The 17,792-nt window shown below is 45.7% G+C and overlaps 1 protein-coding gene across 2 annotated transcripts in view; it reads right to left on the minus strand.

Annotated features, from left to right (window-relative positions):
* LOC144729940 (collagen alpha-3(VI) chain-like) overlaps positions 1-17,792 on the minus strand; it is a 32,230-nt gene that overhangs the window by 10,451 nt on the left and 3,987 nt on the right. Inside the window, exons 2-9 of one of the 2 annotated variants that reach the window (XM_078610380.1) lie at positions 11,983-12,301; positions 10,851-10,947; positions 8,186-8,842; positions 7,182-7,224; positions 3,619-3,650; positions 2,207-2,473; positions 1,353-1,622; positions 669-836 (exon numbers count right to left, since the gene is read on the minus strand). In XM_078610380.1, the coding sequence (XP_078466506.1) occupies positions 669-836; positions 1,353-1,622; positions 2,207-2,473; positions 3,619-3,650; positions 7,182-7,224; positions 8,186-8,842; positions 10,851-10,947; positions 11,983-12,301 (1,853 nt within the window). Of the gene's footprint in view, positions 1-668; positions 837-1,352; positions 1,623-2,206; positions 2,474-3,618; positions 3,654-7,181; positions 7,225-8,185; positions 8,843-10,850; positions 10,948-11,982; positions 12,302-17,792 lie in introns of both variants that reach the window. The other variant, XM_078610372.1, reaches the window with a different exon arrangement.

Genomic DNA, 17,792 nt, shown 5'->3' on the forward strand with positions numbered 1-17,792 from the left:
CCGGGAGACGGAGCGGATGCGGACCTCGATGTGAGCATCGCTCCTTAGTGAACCAATCACGACGCGCTATCTCTACGATCCGCTTTCCCCCAGCGCGTGTTTCCACTCATCACCCAATCACGTCGCGCTGCCACCCGATCACTCCCACACCAGCGCGTCACCGGCACCCAGCCAATCAGCACCACACAACACACGATCCCGCGCTGACCCCTGATCCCTCACCGTCAGCGCGCGTCACCACACACACATCCAATCCCGACGCGCTGGCACCTGATCGCTACCCCAGCGCGTATCGCCACTACACATGTACACAATAGCTACAGGCCACCAGAGCCACAAAATACTGAAAGTGTCCCTAAGGCCCAATTTCCGTATACCCTTCATCTGTTTTAAGCATACACAGTGGATCAGATCCATTAGATCAGATCAGCTACGGATTGGAATATAGTCAGGACCCAAGTCACAGTATCAAGCCCAATTACACCCATGCTGCACAACCCCACTCAATACGTTTTCACCTTGGCTTGCAGGAGTTTCCGTGGCCATAATTCCCACGGAGTTAAAACGTTGAGAAATTGCTTTGCTTGTTTTGGATCGTGACTAACATACTAAGTGTTGTGCGCTCCGCTGTGCTGTTTGACCGCATAATGGCTCTCATGAACCCTTACCTCTGGTCTTACAGGTCATCTCACACTCCTCACGGCTCATGAAGTTGTTGCCGTTTCCTCCACAGCCCCCGTACCAGAAACGGGCACACACTTGGAAGTGGGCGTAGAAAAACCATCTCATCTTGAACTCGTGGCAGCTGCCTTTGTCCACGGTCAAGGAACACACGTCTGAATGAGGTCAAAAAGAGAGTTTGAAGGCACCATGAGGTGCACGGTGGACGGTGATGAATCTCCACGGCACCCCAAACCTCAAGAGCCCAGGATGAGAGATCTACCCCTCACCGTTGGTTCCCAGATGAGGAACACCTTTGATTGTTCAGCAGTGCCAATGAGTCACGTTACGGAGTAATTTGAAACGGACAAGTGCTCTCCTTTCAATGACAGAAAGAAATAACCTATCCCGTAAACGGTACAGGACTGTATGTAAAATCATTAAATACCGAAGTTTGGAACACACGCAGTTTCCATTATGAGTCAGAGGTGCGGGAAACCATACACAAGTGGCAAGGCAGCAGCCAGAACCAGTGCCTAATATGAGGGCAGATGCTTCTTTAGCAACTGAACTGGCAACACTTGTTATAAAATGAGCAATTTCTGAAATGATAACGTCGCATGCCACTACTTCCGTTGTGTTACAGCAAAGTGGACAAAACAGGTTTGATTAATCCCTCCTGAAGAACGCACCTGTTTTGATTTGCAGGTTGACGGTCACGCTTTGCTGTGTGCCGCAGAAGGCGCTCACTCCGACGCTGTAGACAGCATCAGACGCGATTCCGGTAAAAACATACCGCGTTTGCTCCACATCGACCGAGAAGCACTTTTTATCGCCGTAGGGCAGCGTGTTGATGTGCACGCTGTAGGAGGTGGGCACGGCATGCAGGGGCGGAGTCCAGCTCAGCGCCACGCTGCTGTTGCTGATCACGGTCGTCCACACCGAGGACGGAGGAGCCGCGCCTGCACACAAACCGGCCCAAAGCGGCGAGCCCGGCTGTAGCTCCTCTCACAATAGTTGTGGCGGACCACCATAGCAGTGATCACCTCTAGGGAAAGTGAACTTGGATGGCCCTAACGGGTATCTCAGGGCAATACAAGGAGCATAATCTATCACGTCAAGGAGCATAAATCATCACACGAAATCCGGTCATCCTCGCAGCGGCTTTGACTGGCCATTGAACAATGACGGTTAGAGCAACGTGCGCTTTCAGATACGTTTCTGCAGCCGTCTGGAACGTTCTTCCTTCCGATATTAGGAAGCCACCGGAGCTATGCACTTTTAAATCATCTAGATTGAAAACTAATTTCTTTTGAACTGCTTTTTGTGTTTAGTTTCCTTCCCCCGCACCTCCGATAACCGTGGTTGGCTACGCACGGTGCGAAATAAGTGAAACATACATACATACATTGTATGATTATTTTAGCTCTGGCAGAAAACCTTATAATGTAGAGACGGTTATGGATACAGTTATGGCTATTGACCAAAAAGTTTGGACATGAGTGGGCATCTCATGTTGGGGTGCTGAATGTTACTTTATACTCACGTGTTCTGTGGCTGCCCGTGTAACTAAATCCTGGAGCTCCGCTGTTGACCGACTGGATTTGTATCAAATATTCATGACAGCTCGTCAAACCCATCACATTGGCTGTCGTGGAATTCGTCATTTCCCTGAACGGCACGTCTCCAGTCTCCTTGTCCGTCACAGTTACCAGAAATTCGCCTGGGTCTGGTGCATTCCATTCCAAGACTAAGCTGGTGTGGTTAACATCTCTGATGACTGCAGCTAATGGTTTACTCTTGCCCAAGACACCTACAAAACATAACATATAACTAATTAATTAAGGCGACTTTACTCCTTAATAGCATCGGGGCATTTAAAAACATATGTATGTATTTTGTATAAACGTATATAAAAATATAATGTACTTTTATTATAGCGATACGATAATGCAACTGTAGTGCGACATTCAATTAATAGGTTTCATTTTGGTGAACAATAGTTTTATAACACATTCAGAACGTTTAATATAAAAATAAGACATTTCACGGAGCTTACAACACAAACACGTCACCATCCTGAAAAATGCCACATTTACAGCAGAACTCTTCAGGGAGCAGTCGTGGTGTCACGGTTGGGCACTGCACTTGCAATCCGGGTGCCTCCACGCCTGTCCACCCAGCAGTCTAAATGGATTCCCTGCAGTCTATCGGCAGGTTTTGTGTGGTTAGATAAAGTATGGGAATGCCCACCTCTTCCAAAACATATGTTCATCAACGTGGACAAGTAGGACAAATGCATTCTGGAGTTTCCTCGAATGCAGTCCCTTCCACCAGCAGTAGATGTAGAAAATAATGAACTCTCACAATATTACCCACAATTCCTCTGATTACCTTAATGAGTGGCAAATGTTATCGGCGGGTGAAACATAATCTTGGTCAAAATGTGGGTGAAATCATTCCCTTTCTATCAAGCCATCGAGCGATGAGGGGGAGCAAGTAGCCAATAGAGATCCATGTCAAGAAGCTGAGGCATCAATGCCAGCTATAGCCACTGGCCCATGAAAATGATACGCTGTAGTGAGGAAATTTGTTTTTCTCCAGTTGTTTATAGAAAAATACGTGAATGCTTCAACTATAGTGCACCTCCGATTAGCACGGTTGGCTATATACGGTGTGAGAGTTCAATAGAGAGTATTGCTAGCGTGCAGGCTGAGATTGGGAATGACTGGCCTATCACTCCCTGAAACCTCTGGAAAGTCGTTGTCTTGACAAGAACAAATATAAGTGGCTGTAAAGATCAAGGAGGTCATCGCAACCACTGCCGTTGATACCACTCTGCAACTTTACAACTCTCGCACCTGCGCTGCGATAATTATTCATGTGTTCAAGCACCCACTGCTGTACGTGTTTACATTTGACAGTTCAATTGTGCAAGTAGGTTACATTTTGCATTACCTGAGGTGTCTGACGATTGGTCCCTTTGTATGCTACTGGGGAAGTCAAATGAGCAGAATTAGTCATGGGAATTGATCAATCATCATACGTATCAATGTTCGTGACACTCCAGCTTATTTTCGCCAATTTTTCTTCAAGTTCAACAACGTTATGTGCGTAGTTATAGTCAGATGCAGAAGGCATTGATTTTTTTTCACATATCCTGCTTCTTCACCCACCTATCCGTTGCCATTATTTAGATATTGGTCGTGGGGACGCTTGGACCATACTTCACGACGTTGGTCAGTGTCAGGTTGAAGGGGGCACATTTTGTCTTGCCTCTCACCGAGTACCTCACTGCTATGGGTTCCTCGATGCAGTAGAGCCACTCGGGGTCTACAGAGCTCACGAGCTTCAGCTGCACGTCAAGGCAGTCCCCCAATGGCAGAAGCACCGATAAACTTAGAGCTATTTTTATTTTACTAGGTAAAGCCCACTGAGCTATGTAAATATTTTTCAGAAGCAACCTGGCTATTACAAATGATAGCTCAATGAAGTCATCTTCGTAGTCTCCTGTCCAACCTATATAGTTTTAGCCCAATATTCTGCATAGGCTACCGCTTCTGGTGTTGGCATTGCCAAATCTTGAGGAGAGCATTGTGGTGCTGCAGGGCATCTAAGGAGACGATTCATGGTTTGCTTCTCCTGACAAGCGCATTGTTTGATTGTGCAGAAGTCCCATGATTTCACGAGAGAGTTGCATCTGCCGAAACCCACTCTCAATCTGTTTAGGCTCTGCCATGTGAGCCATTTGGAATTGGAGCCAGATGCGAGTTCCTCACTGGGGATGATTTCTCACCAGCTCCATTCAGCAGTTTTCTTTTGCCAGAGGGAAGTTCTGTCAGATTCCGGCCATATGGTCAGTGGTACAGTGGAGCACAAGAAGCTGCTTCTCAATGACAGACACGGTGTGCTGGCTGATGGCCATGCAGCGGATTATGGACGTCCCCCTCTAGGACTTGCTGGTCTTGGTCACCTGCTACTCTCCTCTTGATGTTAGGGGGCGCCAGATAGTGCATATGTAGTGGGTTCCACAGAGGCGCGCACTCGAACTTGGAGGCAACACGTTTATTCTGAATACAACGGGGTAATTATATATAACGTTCACGGTATAACGACATAAGGTGGTGACCACCACGGGAACTACATAACTACTCGACGGGATACTATATGGTAGTAACCACCACGGGTCAAGACACACTCGGATCAGATCAGTTAACACCCTGCCTGGTCCACGATGCCGTGCGTGAAGACCGAAGACGTAGCTCGGCGGGTTCCATTCCCAGAGACAGCCCGCTGAACGTGGCCTGGCTTTGCTAGAATGTTCTGGGCCTTATGTTGCGTGTCTCTCTCGCAACCCCTTGGCCCAACTTGCTACCCTCTCCTGGTCACGTGTCCTCTCGGGTTCACCCAGACTGTTCTATATATATAAGTGCCCTCTCTCTGGCCGTCACCCGAAGCATGCCCGCTAGGGCCCGCTTCTATGCCATGCACACACTGATGCCAGAGAGAGACGCTAACATGTACAATACCACCTTTCTTCCAACAGTTGACGCCATAGTGACTCAATATACGTCACTACACATATAAGCAGAGAACAGGGGTGGCTCTCAGGCATCCTGATATGATTCTGCACGTGTAATTTAGGGCGGTGTCGAGATGTTTACAGGTAGAGCATGCATATTCAGCCACAGAGAGACAAATTGCTAAGGCAGTGGTGCGGTGAGTGGATGGATGTGCTCCCCACTTTGAATTTGCGAGCTTTCGCAGAATATTTTGTGTTGGCCTTGGCTTTGGTATTTAAAGTGTTTTTTGTAGCTGAGTATATGATCCAATGTTACCCCAAGGTAGACTGGGTGACTCTGGTGTTCGAGGCTCTGGTCTCCCCGGGTGACATTCAGGTGTCGCTCTGCATCCCAGTTTCTCAGGTGGAAGGCACAGATTTGGGTTGGGTTTGAGATGATTATTTATGTAGCATCTTGACATTTCGTTTAGTGCCCTCTCCGGGATCTTCTCTGCGTTCTCGCAATTTATCTGCTGTGTGGTAATACAGATGTCGTTAGCAGAGATGAACCGCTGACATTCAGCAGTCAGTGGCTGATAATTGGTGTAGATATTACAGGTAGGAACAATGTTCCACACTGCCCACCAGGGATTTATTGTCTGTCTGTCTGTCGTGCATAAATAAATATATAATACACACAGCTCTTTGATTGGTGGAGACCTTACAAACAGCTCTTTGATTGGTACGGAGAGGTGCCTAAGGGAGGAGGGTCAGGAGAGGGGCCTAAGGAAGGGGGGAGTCATGTAAGGGGCCTGAGTGGGGGGGGGGGGGTTCAGAGGAGGGGCCTAAGGGAGGGGGGGTCAGGGGAGGGGCCTAAGGATATGGGGGGTTGGTCAGGGGAGGGGCCTAAGGGAGGTGGGTAATGAGAGGGGCCTAAGCAAGGGGGAGGGGCCGAAAGTTAAGAGGGCTGGCTACCTGGCTGTCTGCCTGGCTACCTCAAGTTATCTTTTATACAGGTAGGAACAACAGGTTCCACACTGCCCACCAGGTATGAGTTGTCTGGCTGTCGTGCACGAATGCGCTGTCCAACCAAGTTCCTACCTGCCCACTCTGAAGGAACGTGTTGAATAAAAGTGGGGCGAGCACACTGCCTTGTGATTAAGCCATTCTTTTGAGAACGCCATCTACTTTTCTGCCTGTTTAGTTCCAGAAGGCTATGGATGGTCTGGCTAAGGTCTAGGTTGCCAGTTATGAGATATAGTTTGTGGATCAACATTTAGTGTTGAACAGTGTCATATGCAGCAGACAGATCAACAAACGCTGTGGCTGTGATCACGTTCTGTTGGTAACCATCTTCGATGTGCTGTGAGGTTTAGTAGTTGGCCTGCACAGGATCGGCCGGGTCCTACCTCGCGTATTAGGGTGTGGTGGTCCACATCTGTTCCACACTCACCGTGCTCGCTATTCATATTCAACTCTTTTTGCCCAACTCTAATTAGTCCCGCCTTCTCGTGTGTTCCCGTCTCTCACTTCCCCGCCCCCATCCTCTCTGCTCATTCTGCTCTGTCTTTATATGGCGCCGTGGTGACACCCTCGCCTCACATCAAGAAGGGGACCTGGGCTCGATTCCCGATTCGGACGCCATTCTGTGTGAAGGTTCTATGTTGTCCTCCCTGTTCTGCGTGGGGTTTCTCTGGTTTCAACCGTACAATGTAACTGATATTGGTCAAACATCGCGATGCTGAAACACCACCCGCAAAATACTCGACTGGTATCACACACTACCAGTAGCAGCAACATTGCCCCCTACTGTGAAAACCTGGCAGGGCCCTCCCAGAAAAAGAGCATTTCTGGGCAAATGAGCGTCGTTATTCTCTAGTTTTTTATTTCCTCATAAAACTTTCCCCTTCTCACTTCCATGTTACATCCCTTTCTCTTCAATGCAGTTTTGCTTCTTACATCTACCCCCCCCCTCCCACATCTTACCACCCTCCCTCCTTCCCATCTCTCCATCACTTACCGACTGCACTTGCTTTTATCCGATGGGTAGATCAAAGTTTTATCTGCGAGTGACAAGATGCACACATTAAAGCAAGCACACAGAAATAGACCGTTATTCTTTCATAAAATATACGGATTTGTCCTCTCTTGTTTCTCAATTATATTGTGTGCTGTCAGCATCATGCTGTGAGAAAGGACAATGCTAATCCGGAACTTGAAACTAACATCACTTCGTCTCACGTCAGAACATCCCAAGTGATGGAACTACTTTTATTTGGTATCTACTAAAAGGGAATTATTAACGTGCCAGTCTAAAACTGATGATCAGGTATTTTTATTTTTGTATTCTCATCAGGCTCCATGGTATTTAGTGCAGTCTCCAACCCTTATTATCTGCTCTATCTCAAAATAAAGGTTTTTGGGTTAGATCGCGTAAATATAAATGTGTCGCTAACCCACCACCACCCGACACAGCCAATCAGTAAGGTTTGTCATGTAAACAAAACGTGCTGATTAGTTACTAGTTTAGCACACCAGTGTGTTGGGAAGTAGACCCACAAGAATTATAATTCGAGTACTGTGACGTTTCACTCTATCTCTCGCTCTCTGGCCCCTCTATTTGCATGCTAAGAAGAAGAGCCATTGCCCGCAATTTCGTATATTCTGTAGTTTTCCTTTAAGGCCACACGCAGTGGTGTTTTTATTGACAATGGTGTCGAGAACTACTCAAGTAACTTCAATCGACATTTGACTTCATCAACAGAAGCTCCACGTGCCCTGCTAGGAGCTGTTGCATCTTAAACCAATGTCTTAAGTGTCAAAGCTAAAAATAGACAATGCTTCATTTTGGGCATACTAAAAATTCTCATGTAGGTCAATGTTCAAGAATAGTCTCTCTGATTGAGATACCACTGTATATATGTTATTACATCACCAGCAATGTCTATGGAATGCAATGAGAAACAAATCGTTAAAATGAGGTCAGATACATTTCTCTATAAACAGTGCAACGTCGCGGCTTACCTTTCCACTGCGTGAGGATACTCTTTATCCTGCTGTTCACATTGAACTCGGTCAACTGGGTGTACCTATCGATCTTGATGTAGTGCTGGTTAATCGGTTCACTCGCAATGTAATGGAGCTCGGTCTGGTTGATGTCTTTTCCAACGCCGATGGCAAACATGGCAAACTCTTTGCACTTGGCATCCTGCACGACGCTGTGGAGAGTATCCTTGTCCCAGGGCCTCGCTTCGCCGTCGGTGATGACAAAAATTACGCGGTGACTCCGAGCGTTTTGCGTTTTACCAAAGAGATGCTCCAGGGTCCACTTGATGGCGTGGCCAGTGCCCGTGGTGCCTTCGATTTGCCTCATGCGTTCAATGTGGGTTTTCATTTTCGCCTTGTTTGCATAATGTGTGAAGTTGAACTCGAGCTTCACGGGGTCTGTCAGTTGCAGGTTTACATCAAATCCTCCGGGCGTGTACTGCACAAGTGCCACGCGCGACTTGTTCAACTCAAGCTGGGGGTCGTCTGAGATACTGAAGCGGTCGAGCAAAGAGCTTAAGAAGAACTTGATCTTCTGAAAGTCTTCGGGTTTTATGCTATCTGAGCTGTCGATCACGAAGGCAATGTCCATCGTGAGAAGAAGCTCTTTTTCACATTTTCCTTTTTTGCAAATATCTGTGAAAACAAAACGGCTCGCCTGTTAACGTAGTTATATCAAGCAGATTATGTAACAGCACAGTGGAACTATTTATTTTATGTTATTATTTATTTTACAAGGTAAGACTCATTGAGATATATAGCTCTTTTTCAGAAGCAACCTGCCACAGCTGAAAGCTCAAAGAAGTGTGTTCTTGTCACATGGGAATTTATAGCAGCCAAATGCTCTAAACGCATGATAATTTCTAAATGTGGAGAGAAAAATTGGAGAACCCAGACAAAAATCCACACGGCCACGGGGACAACATGCAAATTCCAAACTTACAGGCGTCAGGGTACAGATCGAACCCACAACCTCCTGTATACCAGGCGAGGTACTTAGCAGGTGTGTCATTGTAAAAACTCTCCCCAACACCAGGGGTCAGATTCGCCATTGTAATCACGCTCAATACAACAATCGATTACCATGGGTGGCACAGCGGTGGAACTCTCGCCTCCTAGCAAGGGTCTAGCTTTGATTCCTGAATCGGGCACCATTCTGTGTTGAGTCTGTATACTCTTCCTCTAATCTGCGTGGGTTTTCTCCATTTTCTCTGGTTATCTCTCACAGCAAAAGTAAAAAATACAATGTAACTGATATTGGCCAAACATCCCAATGCTGAATCATTACCCCCAAATAACTCAATTGGGAATATACAACAGCAACAACTTGGCAGGGCCCTCCTGAAAAAAACAGTCCTGAGACTCAGTGAGTTCTTCCCGGGTAAGCAAGCACACTCTTTTTTTTGTTACTTTGTAGTTGATGTAGTGCAGGAGTCGCAGGAAAACAATTGATGAAATGGAGAGACGGGACAAGATTGAGGAGGGTATGTCGGGCATTGGGCTTGGCCTCTAGGTCACAAGGATGCAGCACACAGGGCAAGGCCGAGACTAAGAGGCAGAGCCGCTGGGCCCATATAAACGGGACAAGGCGAAGATGAAGCAGATACAGGATACAAATATAAGAGCGGCCGTTTTGAAAACATTCAATGGGATGCAATGCACGCATCTTCAACTTGTGAATCAACTTGAATCGGGGCATGGTTACACCTCTGCCTCTCCGTGTTCAAGGGTAATTCATAAGGCTAGTGCATGACTGACATCAACACTGACAAGAGTATTACTCCAATAGTAATTACAGTCCCTTTATAGTTTCACATAAATGTAGTGACTGTGATTGTCACTGTGTGGTGCCGGGCTTACGAAGCCACGGCGGATGTGCTGACGTGTAGCCTGCTTACGGGGTGTAGTACCAGCCCTAGCGGGGCTTGGGTGAGCGCTGGTCAGCGCGGAGGCACCGCGAGCAGTGTGCGGTGCGGGCTCCGGTGAGGGAGCTAGAGGGAGCGTCAGCCAGCCAGGGTTATGTTGGGGCATGATACGCTGGTTGACCTGCTGACACGTGACCGGATGATATTGGAGGGGGGCCACCAGTGGATGGGGGCCGCTGGACGTGGTCTAAAAGAGCTCTCGGGAACCTTCGAGAAAGAGCTCGAGAGATCTGGAAGGTGGGTGGGGCAAAGGGCGGAGCCAGCCCCAGCCCAGGGGCTGGAGCTCGAGGTTCTTCGTGTGCTGGTGTGAAGATCCACGTCGGGGAGAAGAAACCTCTAGCCACACGGTCCGGGACCCAGCTTGTAGTCAGGGCCGGGATAGCGAACTGTGTCTAGTTCTGCCGTAGCGTGGTTAAATGGGCATTGGAAACCCGAGTGTAGATTGTGTGATGTTGTGTTAAGTTGCGGAATAAATAGTGTTGCTCCCAAGATAACGTCTGCGACTCAGTTGGACTCACTACATAAATATGAAGGAGTTTTTATATGCCGGTGAACTGCAAAATCTATTGTAGTTCAAAAGCCTTTATGAGATTCTGATTAATGATACGCTTTGAATTAATTGTACCATCAACACAATTCAAGTAACTAAATTACATGGTAGAAAAATGTAAAACATGGTATACATGCAGATACAAAAAAACATGCGAAGACATATTTACCAAAACAAATAGCACACTTCAGAATGTCATCGTATACTTCCTTTCGAGCTGCTTCTTGTTGTGGGAGAACAAACACCCGGAAGAACGTGTCACTACCCTGCAAAGACAATGGATGGCAGAAGACAAGTGCACCTGTGAGCAGATGAAACGTCTATTTTTTCTTTCCATAATTGTGTTGAAATTACAATATTAATAACAATAATTTGCAGCGATGGTCAATCGACTTCTTCATTAAGGCCTCCCCATTCCGTTGTCGGTCATCAGGTTTATTCGAATCTAAAACTACATATGTTTTTTTACCAAGTAAGGCCCACTGACATATTAATCTCTTTTTCAGAAGCGACCTGGCCACAAATAGCTCAACAAAGTGGATAATTAGATGGAAATGTATAACAGCCAAACACTCGTGTTTCTAAATGTGGAGAGAAAAACCGGAGGACCGAGAGAAAAATCCACGCGACCATGGGGTGAACATGCAAATTCCAAATTTACAGCAGGCGTCAAGGTCTGGATCGAACCCACGTCTTCCTGTATACCAGGTGAGGTATTAACATCTTGCCACCATGGCGAAGCAACTATTTACAAAACCATACATGAGTGAAAGAAATGTGGAAATTTTATTTCTCTTGAGTTAGCCCCAAATTTTGATAATGTATTGAATCACTTCCAGAGCGGGGTGGGGATCATTGTATGTCTAAAGCCGACGCCACTTCTGGAAATGTTCCTCTTGCCATCTAGCGTGTGTTGTCACTCCCTCGCAATACTTTGCAGCCAATGTCTATTCCTGAGTTAACTCGCAACCCCAAATCATGGCCACTGATCACATTGTGAATGCACGGTAAACTGATCCACGCAAAAAATTAGTCTGAAATAAAACTGTCAATGATGCCACTCCATTTGTTTTTAGAATAGCAACATTCCACTTTTCCACTCGAAAGTCCATATTTCTCAAGTTTTTTGTTGTTCAAAAATTGGCATTCACAATTAATTCTGCATTGAAAGTAACATGTATTTATCATTAGTATCGGGGTTAACATGTTTTATGGAAAAAATATCATCAAATGTATAATAAAGTTTACTCTCAAATACACATCGACATTCACTGTACACATTAGATTATATGGTGCATTACCTCGTTGTCAATTTGATTGATTTTCTGGTTTTCAAAACCGACAAACACTGCAGAAATGTTCTCAGCTGCCAGACTTGTCAGCAACACGCTAAAAGTGTCATCTACGAAGTCCATCGCTGCAAAAGCCACAATCATCTTTTTCACAAGGATTCCGGACCGGATTCTCTTGAAAGTGTTTCTCCCGATGAGCTTCATGGCTGTGGTCAGATTGGCATCGCTATGTCCACTGACATATGGTAGATCTCTGATGGTTCGCTTCAGCGTCTCTTTGTCGCTGTAGTCGCTGAAGTGGATTTTGTGTCGAATTTGAGCGGAGGGTCTGAAAGCGCAGCACAATATAATGATTTACATCATGACTCAAGGTGTGGTTAAGAAAACCGTTCACAAGTCACACAGTCATATATACTCTGATGGTTACGAGAAATAATACGGCGTTTACAACCGTGTCTTTAGATAATAGTAAGATTTCCGTTTTTTGGGGGGTTGACTGAATATGTAGCGATCCTTTGAAGTGTATCTATGTTGGACTTCTTTTGCACCATACGTAGCCAACCATGCTAATCGGAGGTGCGGGTGGAAGTACAAACTTAAGACAAAAAAGAAGTTCGAAAAAAAACGAGTTTTCGATCTAGATTGAAAAGTGCACAGTTCCAGTGGCTTCCTTCCTAATATCGGAAGATCGTTCCAGACGGCCACAGGAGCGCATCTAAAGGCGCGCAATGCGGTGATCATCGAATCGGTGCCCACGGTGAAAAAAACTGTGGGCACCGATTCGTGTAGACCTTCGTTTCACTCACGTGTGGAATTCCACCGAGGTGGAAATTACGAGTGCTGTCTGCATTTTGTCACCATCCTCTGCATCTTATTCATCGTCGTTCACATCGTCCAACTTTCAGGGTTAACCCGAACCAAAAATCGGAAATGGAAAAATATAATCTATCACTAAATTTCATAAACCGGAACCGTAAACTGGATGTATATATATATTTGCTGTTATAGGCAGGATGACCAATGCCACTTTCTGTAGGTGATGAAGAGTGGTTGTCACCGATGGAAACGTGAAGGACGACTCCACATCCCAGAATGTTTAACTTGGGCAATCTGCTTAACTTGGGCAATCTACACCTGTACTTAGTTGTAATCGGTTCATCTGCAAATCCTAAAAAGTGTAGGCAACGCCATCAACTATAGTTTGGCAAGCGAATTTTTAAATCAGTCTATGGTTACTGAGTACTTAAAGTTTTAGAAGTACTTCAACATAAAACGATATCTTAATTTAGCAGGTTTGGTGTTTGGGATATTCTTATAGCGTAGAGCCATGGCAAATGAAGGCGCTACGTTCCACAGACACAGTCTGCTGTCGTTTCACAGAAGCGGCGATGTTGCAGCTGTGTGTAATCCCAATTTATAATAAACGTGTGTTTAGAAGAAATGACTGCTATCAATTTCCACATGATAAGCCACTTAATTGGGCTATCATTTATTGCCAGGTCGCTTCTGTAAAGATCTCTCTAGCTCAGTCGGCCTTACCTGGTAAAATAAAGTTTTTTAATTGAATAATTTTCAGTAAATTTTTTCAAAACCGTAAAATTGTATCCATGACATAATCTAGTGTGTCCCTTGTCATTCCCTCCCTCGTGGTTTTAAATCGCGCCGTGGTTTCTTTCCTTGGTTTGGATTATTCTTCCTTTTCAACATCTCTCCTTTTCATCGACATGTTTGTTGTTGTAGTTTATGACAGCTCGTTTTTCATTCCGTGTTTTTAACTCCCCCTTCATGTGACCAGTTCACACAACAGGTCCACGAGGAGAGAGGAATTCCTGACATCCTAGGGCAGTGGTTCTTAACCTTGACTGCAGCCTAAATCACTTTGGTTCTCAATCGTAAAACAAATGTATAATCTTCTTGGTTCTTTCGGTAAAGTCACGTAGAAGGGAAGTAATAAAATAATAAAAATAAAAAATATTAAAATTATTCTCACGACGTTTCGGCCACAACGCAAGCAGCCGTCATCAGGTGAAAACCAGGTCCGTCGAGGCGACAGAGTCTGAAGGAAACAGCACACGAGCTTGGAGCATATATATAAGCTGGGCGCCTTGTCAAAGGAATTTGCATATCAAGAGGAATTTAGCATATTTATGGAAAATGCAGGAATGTGATTAGTACTACATATGCATGTGCATTATGCAGGATTAACAGCATCAAAGAAAGTTGCAGTTGCTGCTGCTGCAGTTGCTGCTGCTGCTGCAGTTGCTGCTGCTGCAGTTTCTGCTGCTGCTGCAGTTTCTGCTGCTGCTGCAGTTACTGCTGCTGCTGCAGTTGCTGCTGCTGCTGCAGTTGCTGCCTTATCCATTTTAATATAACACTATGTATTATTCTACCCACCCTAATGTGTATCACACTGCTATATATTTACTATACAATTACGACACCATACATTACTCTGCACACTGCCACCATGCCAGTGAGTGGAACGTGGTCTGAAAGTCACCGTAAACGTGAACACAATCAGTTAAGATCCGAAATGGTATATTACGTCCTTCCAATGATTTCTAAGCCAGAATCCATCTTCTCGGTTGAAATTGTCTCTGTTTTTGTATATGTGGATCGCCTCATGAACGAATCTCTCATGATAGCCAGATGGCTTGCAGAGAACCTCTGTCTTGGAGAAGTCAATGTCATGTGAGCCCACTGAATTGTAACAGTGATCTGCCACGGCTGAGGTGTTTGTCCTACCGTGTTTCAGGTCTGCTTTATATTCACGGATGCGGTCCGAGACATGTCGTTTGGTTTCTCCAATGTAACTGCTACCACAGAGGCAACTTAGTTTGTAGACACCAGGGTACTGTATGTCTGGAACCACATCTTTTACAGACGGGACCAGATCACGGATTTTATGTACTGTGTTGAATCGGACCTGGATCTTGTGTTTAATCAGGATTTTGGAGATCTTTTTTGTGACCCCAGCAATGTAGGGTAAGGTGATGGTCTTGAAAGGCTCAACAGGATCCTTCTTGATGGTTGGAGTGATGGCCTTGCGGATTGTGTAGTCGGAGTAACCATTAGCCTTAAGAGCTTGGCGTACGTGTTTGAGTTCACTGCCAATGTGTTCCTGGTCGGAAATGCATTGGGCTCTATGGTATAGAGTCTTGATGAGGGAATTCTTCTGGGATGGATGGTGGTGGGAATCCGGTTTTAGGTAAGCATCCGTATGGGTGGCTTTCCCGTAGACAGAGTGGCTCATTGAGCCATCAGGTCTCCTTTTAATTAGGACATCCAAAAAGGGTAGCTTGCCATCTTTTTCGACTTCCATGGTGAATCTGATGGCTGGGTGTATGGAATTGATGTGGTCGAGAAATTGGTCTAGAGCAGGCCGGCCATGTGGCCAGATGACAAAAGTGTCATCTACGTACCTCTTCCATAAGGTCGGGCGTAGAGTGGCAGTCTTGATGGTGTCAGTCTCAAATTTCTCCATGAAGATGTTGGCTACAACCGGAGATAGGGGGGAGCCCATTGGGGTGCCCTCAGTTTGCTTGTAGAAAGTTCCATTCCAGGTGAAGTATGTATTGGTTAAGCAGTGTCTCACCAGGGGGGGGTACCCCAGCATTCAGTCCTTGATGAACCAAGTCTTCAATGATTGCGATGGTGTCAGGTACAGGAACTTTGGTGAATAAGGAAACCACATCAAAACTGACAAGCAGGTCGTCTGGGGACAGGGCAATCCCCTTGATGGTCGATACCAGGTCAGTAGAGTTTAGTACCGCAGAGGTGGTTTTTCCAGTGAAAGGCCGTAGGATTTCAGACAAAAAACGAGCCAGTTTATAGGTGGGGGAGTTGATAGTAGAGACAATGGGACGAAGAGGTGTATCTTCTTTATGTATCTTTGGCAAGCCGTATAATCGTGGTGGCCTGGCTGCAGAAGGTTTCAACGAGAACTGTTTGGTCTGATCAATTAATGCGGTTGAATCAGAAATGATTTTCTTGGTTTTAGAGACAAGGCTATTGGTGGGGTCTCTTTTTATTTTTGTATAGCTGCCATCGTTGAGTAGTTCTTGGATGTTGTTGTATTCTGTTTTGTCCATGATGACAGTGGCATTGCCTTTGTCGGCTGAGAGGATGACAATGTCATCCCTCTTTTTTAATTGAGCTAATTCAAAACGCTCATCTTTGCTAATGTTGCTAGCTGGCATCTTAGCGTTTTTGAGGGTTGCAGAGATTTCAGATCTTGCTACGTCTGCAGCGATGGGACTCAGGCCCTTGAGAGCCACATCTACTCTAGCAATTATATCATTAACTGGTATGTGTCTAGGTGTGACTGCAAAGTTTAGTCCTTTAGCTAAAACGGATTTCAGACCTTCAAAAATAGAACTGTTACTGCGATTAATTACGACTTTGTTAACATCTAGCTTTTCAATGTGTGGGTCCGGTTTCTTATTTGAGAGACGAAGGCAATGCCACTGTCATCATGGACAAAACAGAATACAACAACAAAATCCAATAACTACTCAACGATGGCAGCTATACAAAAATAAAAAGAGACCCACCAACAGCATCGTCTCTAAAACCAAGAAAATCATTTCTGATTCAACCGCATTAATTGATCAGACCAAACAGTTCTCGTTGAAACCTTCTGCAGCCAGGCCACCACGATTATACGACTGGCCAAAGATACATAAAGAAGATACACCTCTTCGTCCCATTGTCTCTACTATCAACTCCCCCACCTATAAACTGGCTCGTTTTTTGTCTGAAATCCTACGGCCTTTCACTGGAAAAAACACCTCTGCGGTACTAAACTCTACTGAACCTGGTATCGACAATCAAGGGGATTGCCCTGTCCCCAGACGACCTGCTTGTCAGTTTTGATGTGGTTTCCTTATTCACCAAAGTTCCTGTACCTGACACCATCGCAATCATTGAAGACTTGGTTCATCAAGGACTGAATGCTGGGGTACCCCCCCTGGTGAGACACTGCTTAACCAATACATACTTCACCTGGAATGGAACTTTCTACAAGCAAACTGAGGGCACCCCAATGGGCTCCCCCCTATCTCCGGTTGTAGCCAACATCTTCATGGAGAAATTTGAGACTGACGCCATCAAGACTGCCACTCTACGCCCGACCTTATGGAAGAGGTACGTAGATGACACTTTTGTCATCTGGCCACATGGCCGGCCTGCTCTAGACCAATTTCTCGACCACATCAATTCCATACACCCAGCCATCAGATTCACCATGGAAGTCGAAAAAGATGGCAAGCTACCCTTTTTGGATGTCCTAATTAAAAGGAGACCTGATGGCTCAATGAGCCACTCTGTCTACAGGAAAGCCACCCATACGGATGCTTACCTAAAACCGGATTCCCACCACCATCCATCCCAGAAGAATTCCCTCATCAAGACTCTATACCATAGAGCCCAATGCATTTCCGACCAGGAACACATTGGCAGTGAACTCAAACACGTACGCCAAGCTCTTAAGGCTAATGGTTACTCCGACTACACAATCCGCAAGGCCGTCACTCCAACCATCAAGAAGGATCCTGTTGAGGAGCCTTTCAAGACCATCACCTTACCCTACATTGCTGGGGTCACAAAAAAGATCTCCAAAATCCTGATTAAACACAAGATCCAGGTCCGATTCAACACAGTACATAAAATCCGTGATCTGGTCCCGTCTGTAAAAGATGTGGTTCCAGACATACAGTACCCTGGCGTCTACAAACTAAGTTGCCTCTGTGGTAGCAGTTACATTGGAGAAACCAAACGACATGTCTCGGACCGCATCCGTGAACATAAAGCAGACCTGA

The sequence above is a fragment of the Lampetra planeri genome, chromosome 2, assembly GCF_965212315.1.
Source record: "Lampetra planeri chromosome 2, kcLamPlan1.2.h2, whole genome shotgun sequence".
Lineage (NCBI taxonomy): Eukaryota > Metazoa > Chordata > Hyperoartia > Petromyzontiformes > Petromyzontidae > Lampetra > Lampetra planeri.